Source organism: Dromiciops gliroides, chromosome 3, assembly GCF_019393635.1.
Source record: "Dromiciops gliroides isolate mDroGli1 chromosome 3, mDroGli1.pri, whole genome shotgun sequence".
Taxonomy (NCBI): domain Eukaryota; kingdom Metazoa; phylum Chordata; class Mammalia; order Microbiotheria; family Microbiotheriidae; genus Dromiciops; species Dromiciops gliroides.
The window spans coordinates 265,459,556-265,485,034 of NC_057863.1; the positions used below are offsets into that span (position 1 = coordinate 265,459,556).

The 25,479-nt window shown below is 37.5% G+C and overlaps 1 protein-coding gene and 1 pseudogene across 4 annotated transcripts in view; one reads left to right on the forward strand and one right to left on the reverse strand.

The window, feature by feature from the left end:
* Positions 1-25,479, reverse strand: part of KCNJ6 (potassium inwardly rectifying channel subfamily J member 6) — a 202,976-nt gene that overhangs the window by 123,301 nt on the left and 54,196 nt on the right. Inside the window, exons 4-5 of one of the 4 annotated variants that reach the window (XM_043995909.1) lie at positions 9,323-9,395; positions 8,557-8,601 (exon numbers count right to left, since the gene is read on the reverse strand). The exons of the other annotated variants lie outside the window; for them this stretch is intronic. Coding sequence (XP_043851844.1) covers positions 8,557-8,593 — 37 coding nt within the window. The 5' untranslated portion in view covers positions 8,594-8,601; positions 9,323-9,395. The remainder of the gene's footprint in view (positions 1-8,556; positions 8,602-9,322; positions 9,396-25,479) is intronic. 4 annotated transcript variants of the gene reach the window in all.
* Positions 19,103-20,555, forward strand: LOC122746054 (annotated as a pseudogene).

A 25,479-nucleotide genomic window follows, 5' to 3' on the forward strand; every position in this document is an offset into this window, starting at 1 on the left:
CCTTACTTCCATGTTGGATACCTTTTCCTTTTGGGTTTTGTCTTCCCTCATTAGATTGTAAGCTCCTTGAGGTCAGGGTCTATCTTTTTTTTTTCTTCTATTTTTGTTATCCACAGTGCTTAGCATGTAATAAGTACTTAAGAAATGTTTTCTGACTTTCAACAATTGTAGGGATATTAGGATTCTATATTTTAAAATGTTATCAAAATGGTTGTTATCAATTTACATTTGACCCAGATAGAGTAGGCCTTATGGAGAAGGGTTGGTCTCCATTTGTCATATTTTCTCCAAATTGTATCTCATGTCCTAGATATAGCTGAGTCCTTGGAATTGTTCCCAGCTGTCTTTCTACAGTTCAGAACAGAACATAGAACTCTACGTGGAAAAAGAAGTCTTTTTTTTTAAAGCCATCTTTTGACAGTACTTTATCACGTAAATAAGTTTGGAACCTAGAAACCTGTCAGGTGTAGGACACAGTAGAAAATTAGAAGTTAGTCCAATTTACTGGGCTCCCTGAATTTGTCAGGTAAGACAGAAATTGAGGAGATTGAATTTTCAACTGTTTGTAGAAAGTAAAATACAGACATCAGTACTGTTGTGCTATTGATGACAATTTTTAATCCTAACTAGGATATTAAGGCATAGTTAGAACAACAGCTTTGGTGAGTCTAAAAGAAATTTAGATATGGACTTTCATAGCACTGCTTGCAATAAAGGGATGGAATTGTGTTATTAGGAAACTGTTGTTTGCTGGGTAATGAGAAAAAAAAAAACTTTGCAGGGCTTTTTTCATCTTTGCAATTTGCTACTACAAAATGACAGCAATAGCTTTGGTGAGAAATCCAGTGTGGGAGAAATGAAACAAATATGGGGTCACTAGTAGAGTGCCGTGCACAGAACAAGCTCTTAGAAAATATTTTTTGAAATGAATTGAAGTCTATTTCTTTAAATACAATAGCAGCAGCATGGGTCTTCTCAATCTCCCACCTAGGCTTGCCTTTCTTCTATTTTTGTTACGCTTTCATGCTCAGACTGCTGCTGATGGTGTCTCCCATGGAGAGGAAGTTTGGGAATAGACTTCTGGGAGAGTCATGTAATAGAAGTGTCTTGGAGAGATGTTGCAGCATTTGTAAACATTTTGTAACTGGTTCCTGATTGCTAACCACATGATGGATAGCATAGTCTTAAATTGGCTCCATTTGAAGAAATAAAACTGACAGTGCCTTAAAAAAAAGGCCTTAGCTTCTCTCTCTCTCTCTCTCTCTCTCTCTCTCTCTCTCTCTCTCTCTCTCTCTCTCTCTCTCTCTCTCTCTTTCTCTCTCTCTCCTTCCCTCTCTTTCTTAATTCTCCCTCTTGGCTTGATTCATTTGCTGTTGTCATATGCTTACAATACTCTAAGCCTCACTAAGGTTGACATGTGACCCAAGAGGTCAGGAAACTAAATAACTGGGCATTCCAACATCCCAGTGTTTGTGATTTGAAATCAGCTTGGCATTGTCCTGAGGAGCAAATAATGACTTCTTTTTGAGTAATCTTCTGTACGCAGACTACCTGAGCTGTGATAAGTACTTATGAACTCGGTGGGATCAATGCTGCATAGATTTGAAAGTGAGCTAAGTTTGAGCACGTGTATCCTGAAGAGGGACATGGGATAGAGGAGAATGTATTCCTGAGGTACTAGGGGTAGATATTTGTATTTTTATTCTTATTATATATTTGTAATAAATCCCTTTGTGAAATCTAATTGAGGGTAAATGGTTAAATGGAACTAGGGTACTAGTCACCGTCATCTAACAGTGTGTGTGACAACAGCTGGTTCATGAACAGATGTTATTAGAGAAAAGATGCTTGGCCCCTCAGGTACCCTAGAATCCTGAGAAACAGATGTAGTGGACCTTGCTCTGGGAAAATGAGGTCAGAATAGAATATACACCCCCCCCAATAAAACAAAACAAAAAAGGGGCAGCTAGATGGTACAGTGGATAAAGCACCAGCCCTGGATTCAGGAGGACCTGAGTTCAAATCCAGTCTCAGACACTTGACACTTACTAGCTGTGTGGCCCTGGGCAAGTCACTTAACCCCAATTGCCTCACCAAAAACAAAAAAACCAAAACATAATAGAATATACATGCTATATCTATATATACATGCACATCTTGTGGAAAATCTATTTTTTCTTTTGAGTCTTTCTTTGCAGTTTTTAGAATTATTTATTCTTTTTCTTTTTCTAGATTTGTAATAATTTCTGACTCTTTTCTTTGGTTTTCTAATCTCTCTAATTCTCTGAATTAGTGCTTTGTTCCAGGGCTAGGCCTGTCCCCTGCTGTGTTAGGGGAGTCTCCAGCCCTGCTTGGTTTTACTTTCTTTAGTTCCCTGGGTTTCTGTGCTGACCTCTACTTCCCTGGATCAAGCTCCTCTGAGGACCAGTGTTGGATCTTCTGGAACTACACTGGGATCTCAGACCAGATTGTTAGGGATCTCAGAGTTCCTTGTCTCTAGGATGTACTAATATGAGACATTGGTCACTATCTGCTATAGCCCCTGTAGCTCACATGGTGTTCAAAGTCTCCATCCTGGCACTTTCTGACTCTATTAGAACTCTTTCAGACATAGAGCCCGCCATACATATCCCTGGACATCTGTCATTATGTTGTGCGGTGCTCTCTATTGGCACTGACTTTTCTTGGAGGATATTGAGGGGAAGGAAGACTTTCCTATTGTTCTTGGGCTTCTGGATGACCTTTTATACAGTTCAAAGATATAAGAAGTCACTTACTGTAGTTTCTCTTGGTGTTTATTATTATTTGGTCTGGTGTGAACTTTTGCTGAAGGGAACAGGCAGTCTGTTTCCTTTTCAGTAAGCCATTCTAATGGAATTTCTTTTTGGATCTCAATGAACATGTCTTTAAAATTTAGTAGCTATGTAAGAAGGTGCATTGAGGGGGGCAGCTAGGTGGCGCAGTGGATAGAGCACTGGCCCTGGAGTCAGGAGTACCTGAGTTCAAATCCGGCCTCAGACACTTAACACTTACTAGCTGTGTGACCCTGGGCAAGTCACTTAACCCCAATTGCCTCACTAAAAAAAAAAAAAAGGTACATTGATATTTAATATTGGTACTCTTTCATTATCAATTACACCTTTAAATGAGATAGACATGTAACCTTGTTCATGTAGTGTTCTGCCCACTGCCCCTGCTGTGCCCTCTCATTTATTTGGATTATTATTATTTCCCTCTTTGGTTCAGGGTGATGATGGTGATGGTGATGATGATTGTAAAGCATGAGTGGTAATGCAGTTATTTTGTCTTTCTCCCTCTAACTGAGAGTTGGCTTCCGATGCTCATCATTTTCCTATATTTGGGAATCGGGGAGAATATGCACTTACCAGGGATAAGAAACCATGTGAGAGTGGGGTGGGAGTGTGGTCAGGCACATAAGTCTGAGTTCCCTTTTTTTCTTGAGAGAGATTTCCTTTTTCTTGGGCATGTGGGAGGCATTATGGTCGGTGGGAGCCTTATCTCTTCAACACGAGGGCTATGACAGCCATATTTAGCTTTAATATCTCCCTCTCCCATCCAGTCATGATATGGTCAGGTCATTCAGAAACCAAAACACAGTAACAAACAAACAAGAACAACAACAAACGCAGGAACTGATGCTAACTGACCCTGAGTTCATTCATCACCCCTCCCTCACCTCCTATCTTAGGTGGTGAGGCCACACTGGCAGACCTAAGGACATGACAGACTTATATCAGAACCCATTCCTGCCCCTTGTTCTGCCCTCCCTCTTTCCAGTGCCACAGAGACCTTAGAGCCAGGCCGTCGAAGTTTTCTTTTTTTTTCTTTTTAATTTTTAATTTGTGTGTGTGTGTGTGTGTGAAGCAATTGGGGTTAAGTGACTTGCCTAAAGTCACACAGCTGGTAAGTGTCAAGTGTCTGAGGCTGGATTTGAACTCAGGTCCTCCTGACTCCAGGGCCAGTGCTCTATCCACTGCACCACCTAGCTGCCCCCTTAGAAGTTTTCTCAAGTAGTGACAGCCAGCAAGGCCATAGCACTCTCACAGTAAAAGTTGGCCTGGATGCTGCAACCTGGAAGCACCAGCACTGCAAAGCTCTGAACAATTGATGTGAGGAAAAGCAGGCTCTTGAAATGATGGCACCAGGAAAGTAGGTTCTGAACTGCCCATGAGAACAGAGAACAAAGGAACAAAGAGAGGTCACTAGTAGAGGAAATGGTGTATGTGGGGAGCTGTTTAGCACTCCACTAAGCCTTAGGGAAAGAGCACAGAATCCACCTAGGCCAGTTCTGGCCATCCAAAAATCAGCTGGGGCAGAGACCTAGGTTGGTAAACCATGAATTTCCCAGTGTGGGAGAAGGCTGAGACTCTTTGAGATGCGGCCTGCAAGGAAATCACAATCACAGGAGCGTCAGGAAGTGAATTATAAGGAAAATAAGGGGAGGAAGAAAGTCTGAAAATACCAAAGATTTCAGGAAGATGAAATCTCAAAAACTCTGAACAGAGACATATAAATCAACAGAAAAATCAGTAAAAATAAAGAAATGTGGTTTCTAGACCTAGAAGTTCAGGAATAAATAAATAAATATTGCAAAATAAAGGGACTATGATCTAACATTTGATGAGACAGAGAACCCTGTGGATTTGAAGAGAACATGGAACCACAATACACTGTTTCTGAGTGGTTTAAAAGAGAAATGAGTATTGTGAGGGGGAGATTTTATGACTTGCACAACAAAAATCATGTGCAGAATAGAAAAAACCTGGAATCTGCAATGACAAACATCACCAGAAAAACGAAAGAGAATAATAGATTTGGAATCCAAATCGACAGAAGTGAAACAAATATAGAAGAAGAGAAGCAAAACACAAGAACATTAAATGAAAATATGTTCACTATGCAAACAAAACATATTGATCTCAAAGACAGGTTGTGTAGAGACAACCTAAGGATCATAGGTCTCCCAGAAGAACATGAAAATCAGGCAAAAAGCCAGTAGAGTACCTAAGGAGTATGGGAAAGGAAGAAATGGGGATAGAGAGAAGTGAATGATGTGCCAGAGTCAAATCAGAGGTTAGAAATGAGGGGAAGGTGATCTCTGTGGTCTAAGAAAGAGAAGAACCTGCAGGGAAATGGGTAAGGAAAAGGGGGGAAAGATTGAAAAAGGAGAGAAAGGAAGGAGGCCTAACTTTGGAGGTGGAAGGGGTTTCTACTGATGATTGCTCTAATGAGTGAAGGGAGATGAAGGCCTTACACTTGGATGAGGCCTGGGGGATTTGGTGCTTGAAAAATCTTGTCCTGGGGTGGAGGGAAGTTGGAATCCTCATGGGAAACTGGCAATTATTAAAAATAAAAGTGCATGCATGCATGTGCATGAGTGCGTGTGCGTGTGCGTGTGCATGTGCGTGTGTGTGTGTGTGTGTGTGTGTGTGTGTGCATGTGTGTGTGTGTGTGTGTGCGCGCGAGTGATGGGTATCCTACCATGGGGTGTTGTCCTCTCTAACACCAGCACTGAGGCACAATGGAAAAGGGGAATCCATGGAGGTAAGCCCTACAAGGCAGAGGCAGAAAACACCTAGAGGGCAGAACTTAAAATGGATATCTTAGAAGTTTTCATTGTATAAAGACTACAGAGAAAAGAGAGATTGTAGGGATTATGAATCAGAGAATACAGGGGTCTAGAGTAAACAGATCTCTTATTGAAAGAAAATCTTTTTGGAAAGGGGCCAAAAAAGAAATTTAAAAACATGAATACAACATGGTGGAAAGAAGGAGATGAAGGAGAAACCTACTAGACTAACTGAGAGGAGGAAGGAGGGGAAAGAAATATATAATAAGATAAAAGTAGAAGAAATGAACTTTTCCTCAAAGGGGAAAAGAATAAACAAATGAGAAGAAGGGATAAGAAGTGAGGGGAAGAGAGACAGTGGGAACAGGGACACCTTAAAAAGTATTATAACTGAAGGAACATAATATTGTGTTTACAGCAGATGTCAGAAAAATAATAATTTGAAAAAAAACCACCCTTAATTTTAGAGACAGGTGGAGGAAAATATAAACCTAACTCTTATAACTTTAAATATGAATGGAGTAAACAATTCAATAAAATGAAGAAGAGTGACAGATTGGAGAAGAAAACAAAACCCTACAATCTGTTGCTTAAAAGAAATATATTTAAAAAACAAAGACATACACAAACTAAAACTGAAAGAATAGAAGAAAATTTACTATGCATCAAGTGAATCCAAAAAAACCCCAAGAGTCATCATCATACTAACAGACAAAGCAAAAATATACATTCAAAAAATAAGAAAGGATAAACAAGGAAACTCTATTATGATGAAGGGAAGCACAGACAACAAACCAATATCACTAATGAACTTATACACTCCAAATGCCTTAGTATCCACATTCCCAAGGGAAACATCATCTGACCTTCATGAATACATAGACAGTAAACAACAATGACAGAAGACTTCAATTTTCCTCTATCAGTTTTTGATAATTTTAAAAGAAAGATAAGGAAAAGGGAAAATATGTAACTGAACAAATTCCTGGAGAAATTAGAGTTCAAAGATATATGATATCTTTTAAATGGGATAGCAAAATTATATATATATATATATATATATTTTTTTTTTCTCTGCACCATTTGGAACTTTTACAAAAACTGACCATGTACCAGGGCACAGAGATGTTGCAAACATATGTAAAAAAGCAGAAACCATGCTTTACAGACCATAATGCATTAAGAGTAAAAATTAGTTCAGGAATCACAAACAAAGATAGAGATGCAAGTGGAGACTTAACATTGAAATCATAACCAATAAAAGTGGTTCAAAGATCAAATAATAAACATAATTAATAACTATGTAAAAGAAAATGATGATGGCAAAACAACATACCATAATTTTTGGGACCCAGCTAAAGCAGAACTCAGGGGAAAATCAAATCCTTATAATCATATATTAACAACAACAACAAAAAACACAACAGAAAATTAATGAACTAAATATACATTTTTGCAAATTAGAAAATAAACTAAAAACCTAAAATGAGCACAAAAGAAGAGATGTTAAAAATTAGAGGAAAAATAGACAAATTGGAAGCAAAAAATACCTCATGGAAATGATAGAGAATTAAAATCTGGTTGATAAATGCTTAACTAATCTGATTAAAAAGAAGATAATAGAAAACCAAATTAATAAAATAGCAAATGAGCAAGGTAAAATCAGAGCAAAACAAGAAGAAATAAAAAGAATAATCACAATATGTTGTGCACAATTATATGCAAACAAAACTGAAATACAAAAGAAGTGGAGGAATAATTTAAAAAATATAAAATATGCAAACTATGAGAAGATCAGGTAGAGATCTTAAATAAGTTAATGCCATAAAAATAACTATTGAAGAAAAAAGCTCCTGCACCTCATGGATTCACAGGAGAATTCTATCAAACTGTTCAAGAATAATTAGGACTCATACTTCACAAATTATTCTCAAAAATTGAGAAAAATTACATCCTACCAGAACCCTTTTATAAGACACATATAGTCCTAATACCCACATCTTGGACAGATAAAACATATGAACATTGACTCGAAAATTTTCAGCCTAATAGTATCAAACAGACTGCAGTAATTTATCCAAGAAATCATTTATTATGATCAAGTGGGATTTATATCAGGGATGCATCAACATTAAGTAAACAATCAATATAATTAATCATATTAAAACCCAACTATTCCAAACTACATGATCATCTCAGTTGAGGCAGAAAAAACTTTTGACAGCAGCTAGGTAGCATAGTAGATAAAGCACTAGCCCTAGATTCAGGAGGACCTGAGTTCAAATCTGGCCTCAAACACTTGAGACTTACTAGCTGTGTGACTCTGGGCAAGTTACTTAACCCTCATTGCCCCGCAAAACAAACAAACAAACAAAAATCCCAAAACACTTTTGACAGAGTACAACACTCTTTTCTGCTAAAACCATAAAAAGTATAGGCATAGAGACAACTTTTCTTAATATCAAAAAAGCATCTATTTAAAATCCCATTCCAAATAACTATGAAATGCATAAAATATCTAAAGATCAACTTCCCAAGGCACACAAAAGACTTGTATAGTTTCAATTACAAAATGCTCCTTAAAGAAACAAAGAACAGGTTAAACACAATCAAGGGCCTGGATTAAATTTTAGGACTGAGGAGTCTAAGTGTACAGAAAACTAGGAGACTTTGTTTAGTCTTAACCTAGGGAATAACTCAAGTGAGACTAGTTGCCCCGATCTGCAAAATAGTTGTCCCCTCATACTAATTAATAACCAAAGAGTTCTGGCAAGTACCACAATAGGATAAAATTGGGCTAGTCATTCAGAAGATCTTTTTCTTTCTTTCTTTCTCCTTTTCTTTCCCTTCCTGTATCTCTCCTCTCAATGCTCTCATGCCTATTAGAGATAAGGATAGGCAGTAAAGTTGGAAAAACTGGGTCTTCTACTTCAGAAGTTCTCCTATATACACAATGTTGTATTTACCTTGTAGATTTTGAAAGGTAACACCCAGCCGAGCCATAAAGAGTGCTGCAAAAAATCACAGAAAGGGAGCTTAGAAGGGCAAGGAAGATGAATGAAACTTCATACCTAAAATAGTTCTCCCAGTTTTTCTGTAATTATTTCAATTCTGATGCAAAACTCTCCTTTCCAATAAGCAGGAACTTACTTCCACTCTGCTTTTGATCAGACTTTCAGTGGGAGATAATGTTTTAGAAAAGGCAGAAAAAATATTGCAAGATACTATCTCTGTCTTCTCAACCCTGACCAGGTTGAGATTGCAGAGATAAAAATAAATAAGAAAAGGAAAAAAAACACCTCTTTTTTGGTTTGTATAATTTTTTTGGCATTATAAACTAATTAGCGACCAAATTTTTTACTGAAATGTAATATCTTTTTTTTTTTTTTTGGTGAGGCAATTGGGGTTGAGTGACTTGCCCAGGGTCACACAGCTAGTAAGTGTTGAGTGTTTGAGGCCAGATTTGAACACAGGTCCTCCTGAATCCAGGGCCAGTGCTCTATCCTCTGCACCAACTAGCTGCCCCGTGAAATGTAATATCTTTATTTTAAATTTCTAAATTATGGTTTTAATGTTTTTGTAAATGCTGAAATATCTTAATGAGTTGGGGTTTTTGAAGGTTTGCTGCTCTTTCAGAATAAGATTATATGCAAACACAATTTAAGACCTTTTTTCTTTAGCACTCCAGGAGGGTGATAGGTTAATTTTGTTAGTAATAGGAGGATGATTTACCTTACTACTCCATTTTCCTCTGTCAATAATTCAACAGGAATTAATTGTTTAGGCAAATTAGAAGCAAAGTCACCTAAAAAATAGAAATAAATTATGCAACTTGAATTGTGAAAGTTTTGCAATTAATTAGTACCATATAAGAAAATCTGTGTAGAAGAGATTCAATGGAGTGTTAGATTGAGATATGACTGTAACTGAATGGATGGACTGAAATTTGTAGAGCATTAATTAAAATCCATGTTCAGGGGCCAGGGAGAAAAGCAAGGAAGACAAGGTTTAGGCAAGTAGAGATAACAAAAACAAAAACAAAAAAGAATGGGTGGAAAGTTTGGAGTCCATTTGCATTGACTGTGAATGTTGGGTAAGGGTTTGGAGATAAGGAAAGAGAAGTTTGAGGAGGCTTTTGATCTCATTGAGATGAAAAGGATATGAAAAACTTTCTATGCCTGTAAATTTGTGGACACCAGTTGGAGAAATCTTGTTGGCAGTTTGAGATAAACAGTATTCTATCAAGTTACAACATTTACCAAATGGAAACTATACAAATAAATTCATAGCATGGAATTATTTGAGAATGGCATACTAAAATTCTGTCTTTGAATAACCATTAGAAGGGTATGTTATGATGTTATGAGTCTTACAGGCTCCAAAAGAGCTGAGAATGTGAGACTGCCACAATAAATCTTTGGAACTGAGCTAACTGAAAGCAGTGGTCTCTATAATTCGAAGTGCTGGAAACTAAAGGCCTTTGGGGAAATTAATATTTGAATGATTCCATTTGTGATTGTAAATTCAGATTTGATTTGGTTAAATCTATTCTAAAACTAAATTAAAATGTGGTCTCCTATTAGGATAATTGTGATATTTTACCCTCTATAGATAGAACAGAGCTTAATATAATATGTACTTGATATTTGGTATTAAGGCAATATTCTTAGAAACTGCATGAATAAAAATTGAAAATGTAATTGTTTCAAAATTATTCTATACTGGGTTTTGAATGTGATTAACATAGAATGCCAAATTGGTAGATGAAGTGAATTTTGTGTGTAAGATAGTTCATAAATGCATTCCTTCGAATAGATGTTATTTGGCTGCCAATAAGTTTTGTTTTATACTTTAAAATCCATAATATTGTTTATTTTTAGGCTTCTGATTTTTTTATTGTGATACTTGATAAATCATTGTATAGGAAATGCTTTTAATTTGAAAAATGATACTCAGAGGGTGGTAAAAATTGTATCTTTAGAAAATTAACTTCTCTTTTAATCTGGATGCTGTTAGATTTGGAGTTGAGCCGTCAAATAATGTCATAATAGTTTAAAAAACTGTCAAGTATTTAACTGGATATATTTTGCTTTTAGAATGGATAATAATAACAATAATAACTCACTCTTTGGGAAAAGTACCATAGACTTTGTAAATTGTCCTTATCTGCAGAGCTTGTTGTGACTTTTTATTTGGACAGGGTCACAAAAATCTTATCAACTCCATAAAAGAAGTTGGTAAAAGGATGTTCTGAAGTTCTAAAATAATGAATTGCTTTCCTGAGAAATAAGATCACTTCCACCATCACAAACATTCAAAGTCAATGTGGGGGTCTTACAAGTTTCTTAACTGATATATTGACCATATTTTGTCTTAGAGCCAGGGAATCTGTTGATTTCACAGATGGTATTGACACCATGTATAGGTAATGGAACTGAATGGCCTGCAGCTATCTTTCACCTTATTGTAGATAACTGCAGCTACAGGAGGGTAAGCTGGATTTAGTTAGGCAAGTGAGTTCATATAGGTTGTCAGGGCCATCGAATTCACCAAAGCCTGAGAAAAGGAGCATCCAGATTTGACTGATTCTTGTGTGGTAGCTAGCAGGCTTGCTATCTGGACAAGCCTTTGAGATAAAAGTAACTTTAATGTAACTTTGTGGTTAATAGGAGAGCTTTGTAGTTTCTTAACAGTCTTGTGATCTTCCACAATTTCCCATGATTCCAAAAACTTTCTTCTAAACTCAAAATTAACCCTTCCTTAGATTTTGGGTCTGGCTCAAAAATGGTTAGGAAAGGGCAGGAAGCTGGACTCAAGAGGGGTCAAGCGACCACTAGGACCTGGTCATAGTGACTGGGTAATAAGAGAGATAGCCTAGGCTCCTAGTGGTGAGCTTCTTAGCTTTTGCTGCTCTCAGCTACCTTATCTCCCTTCCCTGTACCTGCTTATTAGCAGATGCTAATCCTTTGGCTCCCTGCTCTGGGTTGAGATTCCTGGACTTTCTTGAGGATTACTTCCACATTTTCTGTGATAGAAAGCTGATTTAAGGGTCAAAGTAGCCTTGCAGACAATGAGGGAGGATAAAATCATGTAGACTTGTTTTGTGCCCACTGCTACTGCTATTGGCAGAGGGAAAGGTGGGGAAATGAAAGGATTTGTGTTTTGTTTTTGTTTTTGTTTTTTACCTAAAGTGACTTTGGGGACTTGGTTACTCACCCAAAGCAAGCTTTGCTACATCATTTGATGCCTTAACAATTACACTTTTGCTTAAATTGCATGCCTGAACTGGGCAGGAACTGAACAACTGTGATGACCCCTGCGTGTCATAGTCTAGACTTTAGAAGCCTCTAACAATGCCACAGAGAATCACAACTACACTTCCCACTTTTACTTTTCACCTCTATTGTTATCACTGCTCCTCACATTGAGACTCTAACTCTCATCTGTCACTTCACTACCATCTCTGACCATGTAGTGTACTGTAGGCTGTGTGCGTGCATGTGTGTTGCGTTCTTTATGTGTGGAGGAATGCTAGAACTTGTAAAATTGTCAAACTTTTGTTAAATTGTTAAATTTTCAATGTGACCATTTACACCTCAGAAAGCCACAAACCAGAACTTGATTGTTTTGTTAATTGTATAGATTCAATATTAATATTTGATGTCAATTTCTCAAGAAAATGTTAATAGTGAAGATTAAACTTAAAAAGTTAAACATTTTCTGGCATAACCCTCCTCAGGGATACGTGGTTGAAAGGCATCTCATATTTCTCCTGGATCTATTCATCCAGAGTGGCTCAATAAATCACACATGGAATTCCATATTGAAGATAGCAGAGTTCTCTAAGTAAGAGCATCACAGAGTTTACGGACATTTGGATAGGGAGAGGAGTAGTCGCATATTTTCTTGGCTACACCTAGGGGAAGTGGGCTAAAACAGTTATTTCAGAGTGAATTCACGAGTTCTTATGTATGTGGCTCCTTGCAAAGGTGGGCACAGGGATTTTGCACCAGTTGAAGGCTTCCCTGAAAGAGATCTGACAGGTCAGATGGCTTAGTATAATGTCATAGGGACATAAGGCTGATTGTAATGATCTCAGTAGTCTTTCCACCATGGGAGAGTCCTTGGGATAGCTCAGATCTCCTGAATCATCCTACTCAAATAAGACCAGTAGTAAGGGTTGAAAGCTCGTTTGCCACCAGCAGGGAGTTTGGATATCAATTAGCCCCGTGTTCCTCAGGAGTCCCTTTTTCTTCCCATTATTGAAAATTATGCTGATTTAGTAATCCATTGTTCCTATCCCTACTTGTCAATCAGTGGGGGAGGTGTCATCCAGTCTGCAGCTTTGTATTTGTATTATGTATATTTATCACGTACCAAGTCTCCCTCTATCCGTTTGTACCTTTTAAACATCACCTAGCCCTCATATACAGGCAATTCGGGAGGTACTGAGATGCAATGGCTCATCGCCTTTTGCTGACCTGGACCTATCAGAAATGTCTTTATTTCATTGCCTAAGTAATTAATAAAAGCTGGTTCCATCCTGAATCCCTTGCTCATTTCCAGTGATCTGCCTATCAAATCATTGCTAACTTGATATTCTTTTAATAAACTCCTTTTAATTCTCTTTATCCTAAGTTTTACCTCAATAATCAGGGCAAAATCCCAAACAAAGATTTTTCTTTTTAATATAACTGCCTCTTTTCTCTCTCTCCCCACCTCCCCACTTCACTCTCCAGCAAGAATCAACATCACTTATCAGATCTGGGCTTCTCATTTCCTTCCCCCAATGCCCAACAAAACCCACCAGACTTTACTGGTTTGGGGGGCCCAATTCCATCTGGAGCCCCAGAAGATCTGACTTGTTTCTATCCTTCCTGACTGCCTTCCTTTATCTTAATAAAGTTTCCATGCTGTACTGTATTGTGTGTGCATTGTTTCCTTGTACTGAGGTACCTTGAGCTTTACTAAACCTGAATGAAGACACTACTATATTAACACTGACAATTTTTATATTAAATAATTACTTTGTTTCTGGGCCAACCACTGAGGATTTTGCCTCAGGATAGGTTCTATCTCAAACAATCAAATTCACTGGTCATTCCTAGGTCTCCAAAGCTTTTTTTTTTTTTTAACCTCTCTCTATTTTTAAAGCTAGAGCCAAACAAACATCATAAATGAACCATTTTAGCTTTTGTTTTGCTCTTATTTCCAGTCTGATAAAAGCTAGACACCAACTTTATAGTTTGGAGTCACTTCTAAATCTGCCTTTCTTCTTGGTTTTTCTCTCCCTTTACTATCACCCCCACTTCCAATGGCCTGCTTAAGTTTTCCAAGATCATTTGCTCTAAATATTTTTAAATTAAATGGTGATTTGTTTAAATGGAAACAAAAAATCCCTTGTCTATAGGCAATATCAGCAAAGGAGGGGAAAAATCACCATTGAAACAAACCACTTACTCCATCAGGTTTCTTTGGTATCTAATACATAATCTGTAAGGAGGAGACAAATGAGAAAATGTTTAATGTGATATTTTGGAATGTAATATTCCTTCCTTGAGACTTTTAATTTAATTAAACTTTAAAATTAAGAAGGAACCTTGCATTTTCATCTCATGTAAGTTTACTTTCAATTTCAACCCTTCCTTCAGAAGGAACTTTTGACATCTTATCTCCATAATAATATAGTTTTTTCTACATTAATATACAATGCAGGATTGATTTAAGTTTATAAGCTGTCCATAAAGATGACTTCTATCCTCTCTCATCCCAGATAACCATTAGATCTCTGATTTTGCTGTTATATTTCTCTTTTATTTTTATGTCATATTGACCTTTTCATGATTGGTGGCAATTTGAACGGAATTCCTCACAATAAATACTCTCTTCCACATGCTTCCTTTTATTCTTAAATCTGCCAGCATCTGAATACTGTTCCTTACAGGGGGTGGGAAACAGTGTATTGAAATAGTTAATCCTGTTTTTAGAGAGAGCTAACAGTTAAGATTTTCAGTTTATTTTAGATAATTAGGAATCCTAATAGCTGAAATGAAGCAGACATGATAAACTAAAATTAATTTATAAAAATTCAAGTTCTTAAGATATTTTCCCTCAATATTTACCTTAAAATGTTTAATCAAAGAATCTATTTTAACATTTTGCTGAATTATTTTTTATTCACACTAAATCAATGATTTATATTCGTTCAAAGTACTTTGTAATTGTTATTTGTGTATTTTGTTTTGGTTTGCTGTAAAAGAATAAAAAATATTTCAAGTGTTGCCTTGATCTGTATCAATATCTGTATGTGAAAATATCTAAGTCCTTTTTGGCAAACAATTACTTAGAAGACCCAAATTTTGTCCAACTGCATTCACTGGAAGGTTCTGGAATTTTCAATCAGAAATGAATCATTGGAGGAGCAAACTCCTTTGTAAGGTGTAAAGGACCTTTGTCTTGCTCTTTGAGCTTCTTCTTGAATTTCCGTAGCAGTATCATTGCATTACTTTTTTATCCAAAAACAACAAAAAACAGAACAAGAGATTTGGCACTGCTTTTTATCCTGGATGAATTAGCGCTTATTATTCTAAAGATTTGCTTCTAAATACTTATAAAAAATTGGGATGGGTGAATTCATAAATGGAATTCTACTCCACTAATCTTAAAGGAAACTTAATTTTTTACAGAAAGAAACAATTCTTTTCTCTCCCCAATAGCATACTGTGTGAAATCTCTGTGCTTATACTTTTAAAGTACTATAGCCCCAAACATGGAGAGGTAGGTGGTATAGTGGAGAGTAAGACCTGAGCTCAAATTCAGGCCCAGACACTTACTAGCTGTGTGACTCTGGGCAAGTCTCTTAACTCTGTTTGCCTCAGTTTTCTCCTCTGTAAAAAGGTGCTGGAGGAGGAAATAGCAAACCACTCTAGTATCTTTGTCAAGAAAATTCCAAATGGGGTCACAAAGAGTCGGAAATAACTGAAAACAACTAAACAACAACAATGATGCCAATACTATAAAATTATTCATCTGCTCCATGGATATTATACTTAGGAATGAAATTTATAATTATACTCTTTCTATTAAAGTTCAAGCCTTAGGTGTGCCATTATTTGAAAGAACAAGAAAAGACAAGTAAGCTTCAAATTTAGTACAGGTAAAGTATTGCTCCCTAAACCTTTATGGTTTAAGTAGGCTGAATATAAAGTATGATATGAAATAATATTCTGCAACTCAAAAGGGACAGGGATGAGAAATTAAAGAGATGAAGCATGTAAGGATAATGGACTTATAATTGGGGGCAGCTACATGGTACAGTTGATAGAATGCTAGATCTGGAGTCAGGAAGATCTGAGTTCAAATCTGTCCTCAGACACTTACTAATTATGTGACCCTGGGCAAGTCACTTAATGTTTATATGTCTCACTTTCTCATCTGGAAAATGAGGATAAACTGGAGAAGGAAATGGCAAATTGCTCTAGTACCTTTGCCAAGAAAACACCATGGACAAAGTCCTTTGGATCACATGGAATTGGACATGACTGTATGACTGAACAATGATTCTTATAAGCACCATTTTGAACATATCAATCTTTGAATTTCTAAGCCACTGCTAACCTTAATATAATGATATTTAGAGCATTTAGAATGTCATTCTTAACAATCTTGAATTTGGAAAGTAGATTTTTTTTTAAAAGATGATGGAATTCTTCAGCTGTTCATTCATATGAGGCATACCACTACTTTTGTCCATATGCTGCCACGGTAGGAAGTCAATGTCTTAACATTATTTCCTCATCTAGGATGTTAATATATTCAAGGATTTTCAATCTGTATCAAGTCCTTGAACTTTCCAGAGTCCTGTCAAATAGCCTTTCTGAAAACAAGTATGAGAGCTAAGGAGTGCTTTTGATCCTATGGGAACAGTACCTGCTGCCACACCTAGTATGCATGACATTAGAAAAAGGAACAGCAGGGTAACCAGGCAAAACAAGATGTGAAGGGGATGGGGCCTACATGGAATGAGCAAATGGGTAACAGATTATTTTCTAAAAATATACCAAAGAGCTCCAGCCATTCTTGCTGGGAATATTAAATGAGGCAGACAGAACCTAAAGAGAATGAAAAGTTAATTCCTTAGATAAAATGTTTTTATCCATTCTTTTCTAAGAAAAGGGCTTTTTGCTCTTAAATGTTTTTGGATCCTCCTGCTCCTCCCTTCTCTCTTCTGACTTTTTTGTATTCTATAGAATTCTGATTTTTTTTTTAAATCTGCATTTTATATTTAAACCTCTTATTATTCGTTCACTTATATTTCGGGTAAAATATTAGACTTGTTATTGCCTATCCACATGTTTCGCACTTTTAATTTATCTTTACTTATTTCAGAGGTTGGCAATCATCGTTCCTCTTGTCACTAAGCAAACAGGACATATCTCAGATCCCTTAGGGCACTTTCACCAAATTAACATTTTCCCCTTTCAGTCTTTAGCTTTTTGGGGGGACAGACCAAGAAATTTATGAGGCATATAACAGTCTATCCTACAACCTGACCTAGGTGCAGTGCCAATCACTTTATATTCCATTAGGTATATCCTCTCACTTCCCACCACTGTCCTCTTTGGGGTGAGCAGAAAACAATGTTTGATAAATGGTGTGAAGAGTGGGAAAGAGAGATAAGAATGGCAATTGGTGGGAGGGAAAGGATTGTGAAATAAAGTGGCAGGCTGTGGGAGGGAGGAGTAATATATTGGATCCAGGTGGCAGGTGGTGGGAGGGAGGATGGAGGATAGTGAAACTGGGTGGCAATTTGTGGGAGGTGGGTAAGGAGAACAGAGGAAGTGTGAGTAAAGAGTTTAAAAATGTATTTGTTTATTTTTTACTTATGTTGGAGCAATGCAAAATGGTAATGGGGAGAGAGACGGAGAGAGAATGAGGGAGGGAGGGAGAGAGAGGGAGAAGGGAAGGAGGGAGGGAAGGGGAGAGGGAGGGAGGGAGAGAGAGAGAGAGAGAGAGAGAGAGAGAGAGAGAGAGAGAGAGAGAGAGAGAGAGAGAGAGAGAGAGAGAGAGAGAGGGAGAGATTCAAAATTAAACTCATTATCTTTCCAAGTCTTTCCTATTATTTTGGAGAATACCACCATCCTCCCAGTTACCCCGGCTCACAACCTAGCAGTCCTCTTTAACTATTAACTCTCTGTCTCCTTCCTCCATATCTAATCTCTTGCAAAGTTCTTTGGATTCTACCTTCACATTTTTTTCCATATATGCCCCTTTCTGTCCTCTGACACTGCCACCACCCTGGTGCAGGATTTCATCCCCTCATGCATAGACTATTACAATAGTGTGGTTGGTCTCTCTGCCTAGGGTCTCTCTTCATACCAGCTCATCCTCCACTCAGCTGTTTAAATTGAATTTCTTAAAATGCACATCTGTCCATGGTGTGTACATACCATGGGCACACACATATGTGTTTGTGTATATGTATATATGTGTAGACACACACACACACACACACACACATATATATATATATATAAACACTTCATTAAATTGAACAAATCATTTTGTTTCTCAGTGCTTCTGTTGCCTATGATGTAAAATAAAGAATAATCCTCTGAAGGCAGTCATCTTTTGAGAGTCTTTTGAGTTCATCATTTCACACCTGGTTGCTTCCCCAGACTTCATCATCTCCAGAAACTCATCAATCAGCAAGATGAAATCAACAGACCTCCTCAGCATAGAGTCCCTCCCTTCCATTGGTTGAAGAGAGTAGAGGGTGGACACTGGAGAATTCCTTTCAAATCCTCCACCATTTAGAGAGGGTACCCAAGGAATTCTCACTTTTTCCCACTCAGCTTCAACTTTCCTCGATTTCACCATTTCCAGAAGCTCATCATTCTGCAAGCTGAAATTAATTCTGAAATTATCATTTCCACAGATCATTTCCCACTCCACTTGCAGGACTTCATCATGCTCCAAATCACAGCCTCTCCCTGAATACCCCACCTTTAATTAACTTCTTTTTATGTATTGTTATCCCCAATTAGATTGTTAGCTCCTTGAAGGCAAGGATTGTCTAACCCCTTTCTTTGTATCCTCAGCATTTGGCACATAGTAGGCATTTAATACATATTTATTCATTATTACTTAATAATGCCAAATTTCAGGATCCCAAAGGATTCATTCATTTTTAATAAACCATTAGGTTATTTAGTACCTATATTACTTTTTAGGCACTGGGGAAAATATAATAAGATAAGGTCCTGGGGAATTTCTCTCCCTGCTCCTCCAAAGTCTTTACACACTCTGCCACTGCCTTTCTACCTTGGTTGTCTTTATTCAAGGCCTGAAAGAATGATGTATAAAAACTTTAAGAGACTTAATTTCTGAGTAATTATCATTTTATTAATTATGGATAGTGAGTAATTAATAAAATGATGGTCATTTGGCTTTCTCTCATAAATCAAAGACCTCCTCATGGAACCCACTCAATGCTTACATACTCTTGGAAGAATGGGTGTTCCTGAGGGTAGAAATCAATTCTCATTGGTTAACAAGTAATGAATAAATGAATATTATAGTGAGAGGTGGGCTTATTCTAATGAGGTTCTGGAGGATATAACTCTGATCACTCAGTCTTAAACAAAGATTTTCATCTGTACCAGACTATCCCTGTTCAGGGCAATGTAGACATAAGGGGGAATCCACTTTCATTCAGACCTGTCTGACTAAAACACAATAGGCCAGAATTCAACACTTTGCCTGGACTAGAATTTCTTTCCCTTTTGATCAGATCTAAGTTTTCTCAGCTGGGTGCATCTTGCCCAATATTTTAACTTATCATGAGTCCTGCCCTTCAAAGGTAGATGGATAACTCACAGGGGCTGATTTCTGAATGAGAAAATAGGAAGGGGAAAATCCTTAGTTCTAATTCAATAATTGGTTATCAATATGATACAAATTATAATTTATCTCAAAGAGAAGTCCTTTATCTGTTAGAACTCCAATGGAAATATGAGCAACAATTGTGGAGAATGACTATTTAATGCCACTATTGATGTAGAAGGAGGAGGAAGGAGCCCTGATTCCACTGTTGACCCATGGCAGGATGTATTTCTTAAGGCTCAAATACAGCAACCTTTACTTAGTGACCACTACATTGAAGAATGTCAACACTTCTTTGGTGTACTCCTTCCTTTAGAAGGATGTAGAAGTATTCTCTGAGTACTTTAGGGAGCTAGAGGAAGAAAGCATCTGGGACAATTGTGTCATTGTGTATGAGCTGCTGAATGAACTCGTGGTTTTTTACTTCCCTCAGTTCATAGACAACAAAACCCTTTAAAAGTCACCTCCTCCCTGTCCTGGTCCTCAGAGGGTATCAAATACAAGAATTAGGTTTGCATTGATGTGATTGATTGTATCAATATACAGGTCAATGCCAATGGACTGTGCTGCATCATTAAACTAAAGATCTATCTGTCTGTTATAGAACTGAGGCCAAACCTTAAGAATAGCTTATTATGTGTTCTGGTTGATGGGCTAAAACAAGGACAAGTCTGTTGAATCAGAAGATACTAAGTTTCACCAGTGTGTCTGGCTCTTAATTTGACAATGGCCAAACCACCTCCTTCATTCGGTATAATAATTAAGCTCATTTCCTCTCCGCTTAATACCCTAGGTGAAGCTGCTAATGTGAATTTAGTCTGTCATTGAGAAATTCTCACAGCTTCAAGTGGAAATCATGGTCAAGGATAAGGGCTAGTTTAAGAAGCAGTCTGTGGCCAACAGAGCAGTGATTGAAATCCCCGTACCCAGCTAAGCAGTTTCCTCCCAATTAAAAATCAGCATGGGGAGTGCCAAGTACTTGTCTGAGAAAAATGTAGTCATCTAGAATATCAAGTCCCTTCTTGGGAGAAAAGAGAAATTCCTCAAATTGTTCCTGCTTCATTCAACAAGTATTTATTAATCTCTAACTATGTTTATATCATGGGTCTATGTATTATTATATGTTAAAGTATAGTATATGTTATATGTTATAGTATAGTATTTATCCTAAATATGAATCAGTAGTGTGAGCTGGCAGTCAAAAAATCAATTGTGATCAAGAGCTTCTAGGAATGAGGTGATGTTTCCTTTGTATTTGGCCGTCATCACACCACATCAAAACTATTATTTTTCAGTTCTGGACACCTCTGTTTAAGGCTCAGGGGAAATATCTAATAGGGCTCTTTAAATATCAGGACTGTCACATGGAAGTGAGATTAAACTTGTTCTCTTAGGCTATAGAAAGTAGAAACAGAAGAAATGAGAAGATAGAAAGAGGGAAATTTAGGCTTGATATAAGATTTAAAAAACCCCAACCTCCTAGAGTTATCCAAAAAGAACTACCCCAAAGTGAAGTGGATTAATAAATGTGGTGAAGTTTCCCAGTTAGGAGGTCTTCCAGCAGAGATCACATGGCCATTTGTGGGTTTTATGACAGTAGCGACAGTGGGAACAGTGGGGATTTCTTGTTGGTGCTGGCTAAACTAAATGGCTGGTGAACTCTTTTTCAACTCTAAAATACTATGATTGTGTGACTCTATTAAGCATCTACTATATACAAGACACTGACTAGGCATTGAATATATTGAAACAAAAATGAAATGCTCTTTTTTGCTGGGCAATGGGGGTTAAATGACTTGCCCAGGGTCACACAGCTAGTAAGTGTCAAGTGTCTGAGGCTGGATTTGAACTCAGGTATTCCTGAATCCAGGGCTGGTGCTTTATCCATTGTGCCACTTAGCTTCCCCCTGAAATGCTCTTTGACCTCAAAACCCTATATTCATCTAGAGGAAAACAATACATAAAAATGTAGCAGGGATTGAAAGTGCCAAAGGAGAGTTCATATGAACATGCTTCGAAGGGGGAAGATAGTGGGTTTATAATAGCTGGGGGAGTAAGAAAAGGTTACATTAAGAGATAACACCTTAACTGGAGCATGAAGGAAGATAACCTGAAAGGTTGTACTGGGGAGGGAGTGCTTTATAGGCATGATGAATAGCCTATATGAATTCTTGGAAGCAAGAGAAAACATGGCTGTGCAAAAGAAAGAAGTTCAACATGGCTGGAATGTAGACTGTACAAAAAGTAGTATAAAATAATTGTGGAAAGATAAGTTGGAGCTAGATGGTGGAGATCCTAAAATGATGAAGAAATTGAATTTTATCCTAGAGGTAATAGGGAGCCACTAAAGCTCTGAAACCAGGGAATGACATGGTCAAACTTGTGATTTTGGAAGATTATTTTGGAAATAATGTGAGTGGTACTGCTTCTTGGATTGCTATGCCAAAGAATTCAGGACCAAATGACTGGCCTACTGGTAATGAACTTATGCATGCAAGGATGGTCTTTGAGAAAGAAGTTTATTTTTAGGACTATACTCAAAATCTTTCTAGCAATGTAGAACCTGTCAGAGCTTCTCCTCTACTGGCATAGCTTTTAAAAAATGCAGGTTCACCTCCATGTGACAATCAAGCACCAGAGCAGGAGGAAGCTATGGAGTATTGGAGTAGCAGCATGAATTATGTATCAGAGAGGGGACAAACAAGGTAGGAAAACCATTTAGGAGGCAATTATAATAATCTAGGTGAGAGGTGATGAGACGATTTGAACATTTATTGAATATGACATAATGGAGGGGGTTGAGTAGAGAAAAGAAAAAAATGACTCAGCAGTTAGAAATCTGCATCATTTGGAGAGTGATGGTACCCTCAATGAAAGGAGGGAATTTGGGAAGTTATATATATATTTATGGTTGAAGCATGAGGACTTAAGTTTTAGTAATGTTGTGTTTGATGTATTGATGAGACAAATGGATAGACATTTCTAGTAGGCAAGTGGACTATCGTATAATATAATAATGGACTATAATAAATGGGAGAAATTAGGGTGATATATAGACTTGGGAGTCATATAAATAAAGAAAATAACTAAATCAATGAGGGCATGACACTATAGGAGAGAATATTGAATAGAGGATGGAAAATAATCAGGACAGAGCTTTGAGGAACATTCCTCTAGTGGAAGGAAGAATAATAATGACCAGGAAAGGAAACTGGGAACGAGATGTTAGATACTCAGGAGGAAAACCAATAGAAGATGATGGAATGAAAACTCAGGGAGGATTACTCAGTAGAACAGTTCTTGGGACATAATAAGTGCTTCATAAAAGCTTTTTCATTCATTCAAAGGAAAACATGCTTCTTACAATATTATATTATCTTAATTTTTATTATTTAAAAATATTTAGATCAATGAATCATTTGGTGCCAGATATGCATCAAAACCATTTTTTGGTCACAATGTTATCCAATTATCCCAGTAATTTTTGTAACTGGTCAATTCCTGAGAATGAGTTCAAATTTAATGAGGTTGTTACAAATCATTCTCTCCACCAAGTTTACTTCCAAATGTGGTATAGCCACTGGATGACTTGCTGTCATGCTGAAGAACATAGTTACCTGGTTGATTTACTGAACAAACATCCACGTGAATCTCCTAAATATTCTCCTAAGACTGAGCACTCATTGTCCATTCCTTCATTACATTCATTAAACAGTCTATTTCTGACTTCTGGTGCCAAGATGGTGGAGTAAGGTAGCAACCCTCTGGAGTTCTCCCAAATTTCCCCTCCAAAACCAATATAAAACTGCCTCTGAATTGTTTCAGAAACAGGGAAGCAGCCTACCAGCCAAGCAGGAAAGGTCTGTTTTACCTGAGTGGAAGGGAAATAAGGTCCAGGAGCAGCAGCAGCAACAGCTGCTACAGCTTCTGTGCTCGCAGCAGGGGGTCTGGATCAGGGCTCTGAGCCTGGGGCAAATCACCAGCAAGGCTCTGCCTTCCTTCAAACCAGCAGCTCTCTAGGCAAGTGAGTAGTCTGGGCAACATAGTTAAGATCCTTACCAGGCACCCCACAGCTAGCACAGACCACCAGGGAGGCTTTGACCTTATTGTTTACAAGTAGTGAAGCCCCACCCAAGACTGGTTAACAGTAAATGCCTGCCCCTGACACCTCCCAGCAGAGAGACTCTTTCTGGGGCAAACCAACATCATGGGGCTCCAATCCTCAGCAGATTCCCCTTCCAGGGCCTGTTAGCAGAGGAACTCAGTTACCATAGCAACCCAGCAGCAGGACCCCTACATTTGGGCAGATTGGAAACAAAATTACTCCTCCAGGACTTGCTAACAGAGAGGCCCTGCTAAAAGAGCAACCCAGCATCAGGGGACCACTCCTGGGGCAGACCAGCAGTGAGATCACTCCTACAGTGACAGCCACCAGAAAGACTTTGTTAACTTTTGCAATCCTGTACCAGGACAGCATCCCTGGAGAAGGCCAGCCCATACTCAGGGAAGGCCAAAAGGGAAGGCCAATATCAAGCAGAAGGGAAGCTTAGTCTATAGAGAAAGCAAGCAGCTAAGCCCCGAAGCCCAGTGAAAGCCACCATTAAGACCCAGTCTCAGCACAAAAACTTGGGACAGTGTAGGAATAGAGCTCAACTCTCTCAAAAAACATCAAGGTGTGGGGCAGCTAGGTGGCGCAGTGGATAGAGCACTGGCCCTGGATTCAGGAGGACCTGAGTTCAAATCCGGCCTCAGACACTTAACACTTACTAGCTGTGTGACTCTGGGCAAGTCACTTAACCCCAATTGCCTCACACACACACACACACACACACACAATTAAAAAAAACCATCAAGGTACAAAAATCAGCACAAAAAAGAAAACTTGAGTACTGACAGTTACTATGGTGATAGGGAAAATCAAGGCATAAACATAGAGGAGGACAATAGTAACAAAATGGCTACAGGAGAAGCTTCAAAGAAAAAATGTAAATTGGTTTCAGGCCCAAAAAGGACTGAAAGAGCTTAGGAAGGACTTAAAAAAGCAAATTAGAGAAGTAGAAAAATTGGGGAAAGAAATAAAGGTAATTCAAGAGAACCATGAAAAAGAAATACAAAAATTTACTAAGGAAAATAACTCCCTAAAAACAGATTTAGCCAAATGGAAAAGGAAATTCAAAAGGTCACTGAAGAAAATAGTTATTTAAAAATTAGAATTGAACAAATAGAAACTAACGACTATATGAGACATCAAGCTACAATAAAACAAAATAAAAAAGTAAAAAAAATAGAAGAAAATGTGAAATTTTTCACTGGAAAAACAACTGACCTAGAAAATAGATCCAGGAGAGATAATATAAGAATTATTGGACTGGACTACCTGAAATCCATGACCAAAAATAAAGCCTGGACAATATCTTTCAAGAAATTATTGAAGAAAACTGCCCTGATATAATAGAACCAGAGGTCAAAATAGAATTTGAAAGAATCCATCTATTACTGCCTGAAAGAGATCCCCAAATTAAAACTCCTTAGAACATCATAGCCAAATTTTAAAGCTCACAGATCAAGGAAAAAGTATTGCAAGTAGCCAAAAAGAAACAATTTAAATACCACATAGCAATAGTCAGAATTACACAGGATTTGGCAGCTTCCACATTAAAGAATCACAGGGCTTGGAATAATATACTGGAAGGCAAAGGAGTTAGGTTTGCAACCAAGAGTCACCTACCCAGCAAAACTGAATATATTCTTTCAGGGGAAAAAATGGATATTTAATGAAATAGAGGACTTTTAAGCATTTCTGATTAAAAGGCTAGAGTTGAATAAAAAATTTGACCTCCACATACAAGGCTCAATAGAAATGTAAAAAGGTAAAAAAGAAACAAAAAAGAAAAGCCATAAGAAATTCAGTAAGGTTAAACTGTTTATATTTCTATATGATAAGATAGTATTTGTAAGTCTTAACAACTTTATTATAAGAACAATTATTAGAGCAATTATGAGTA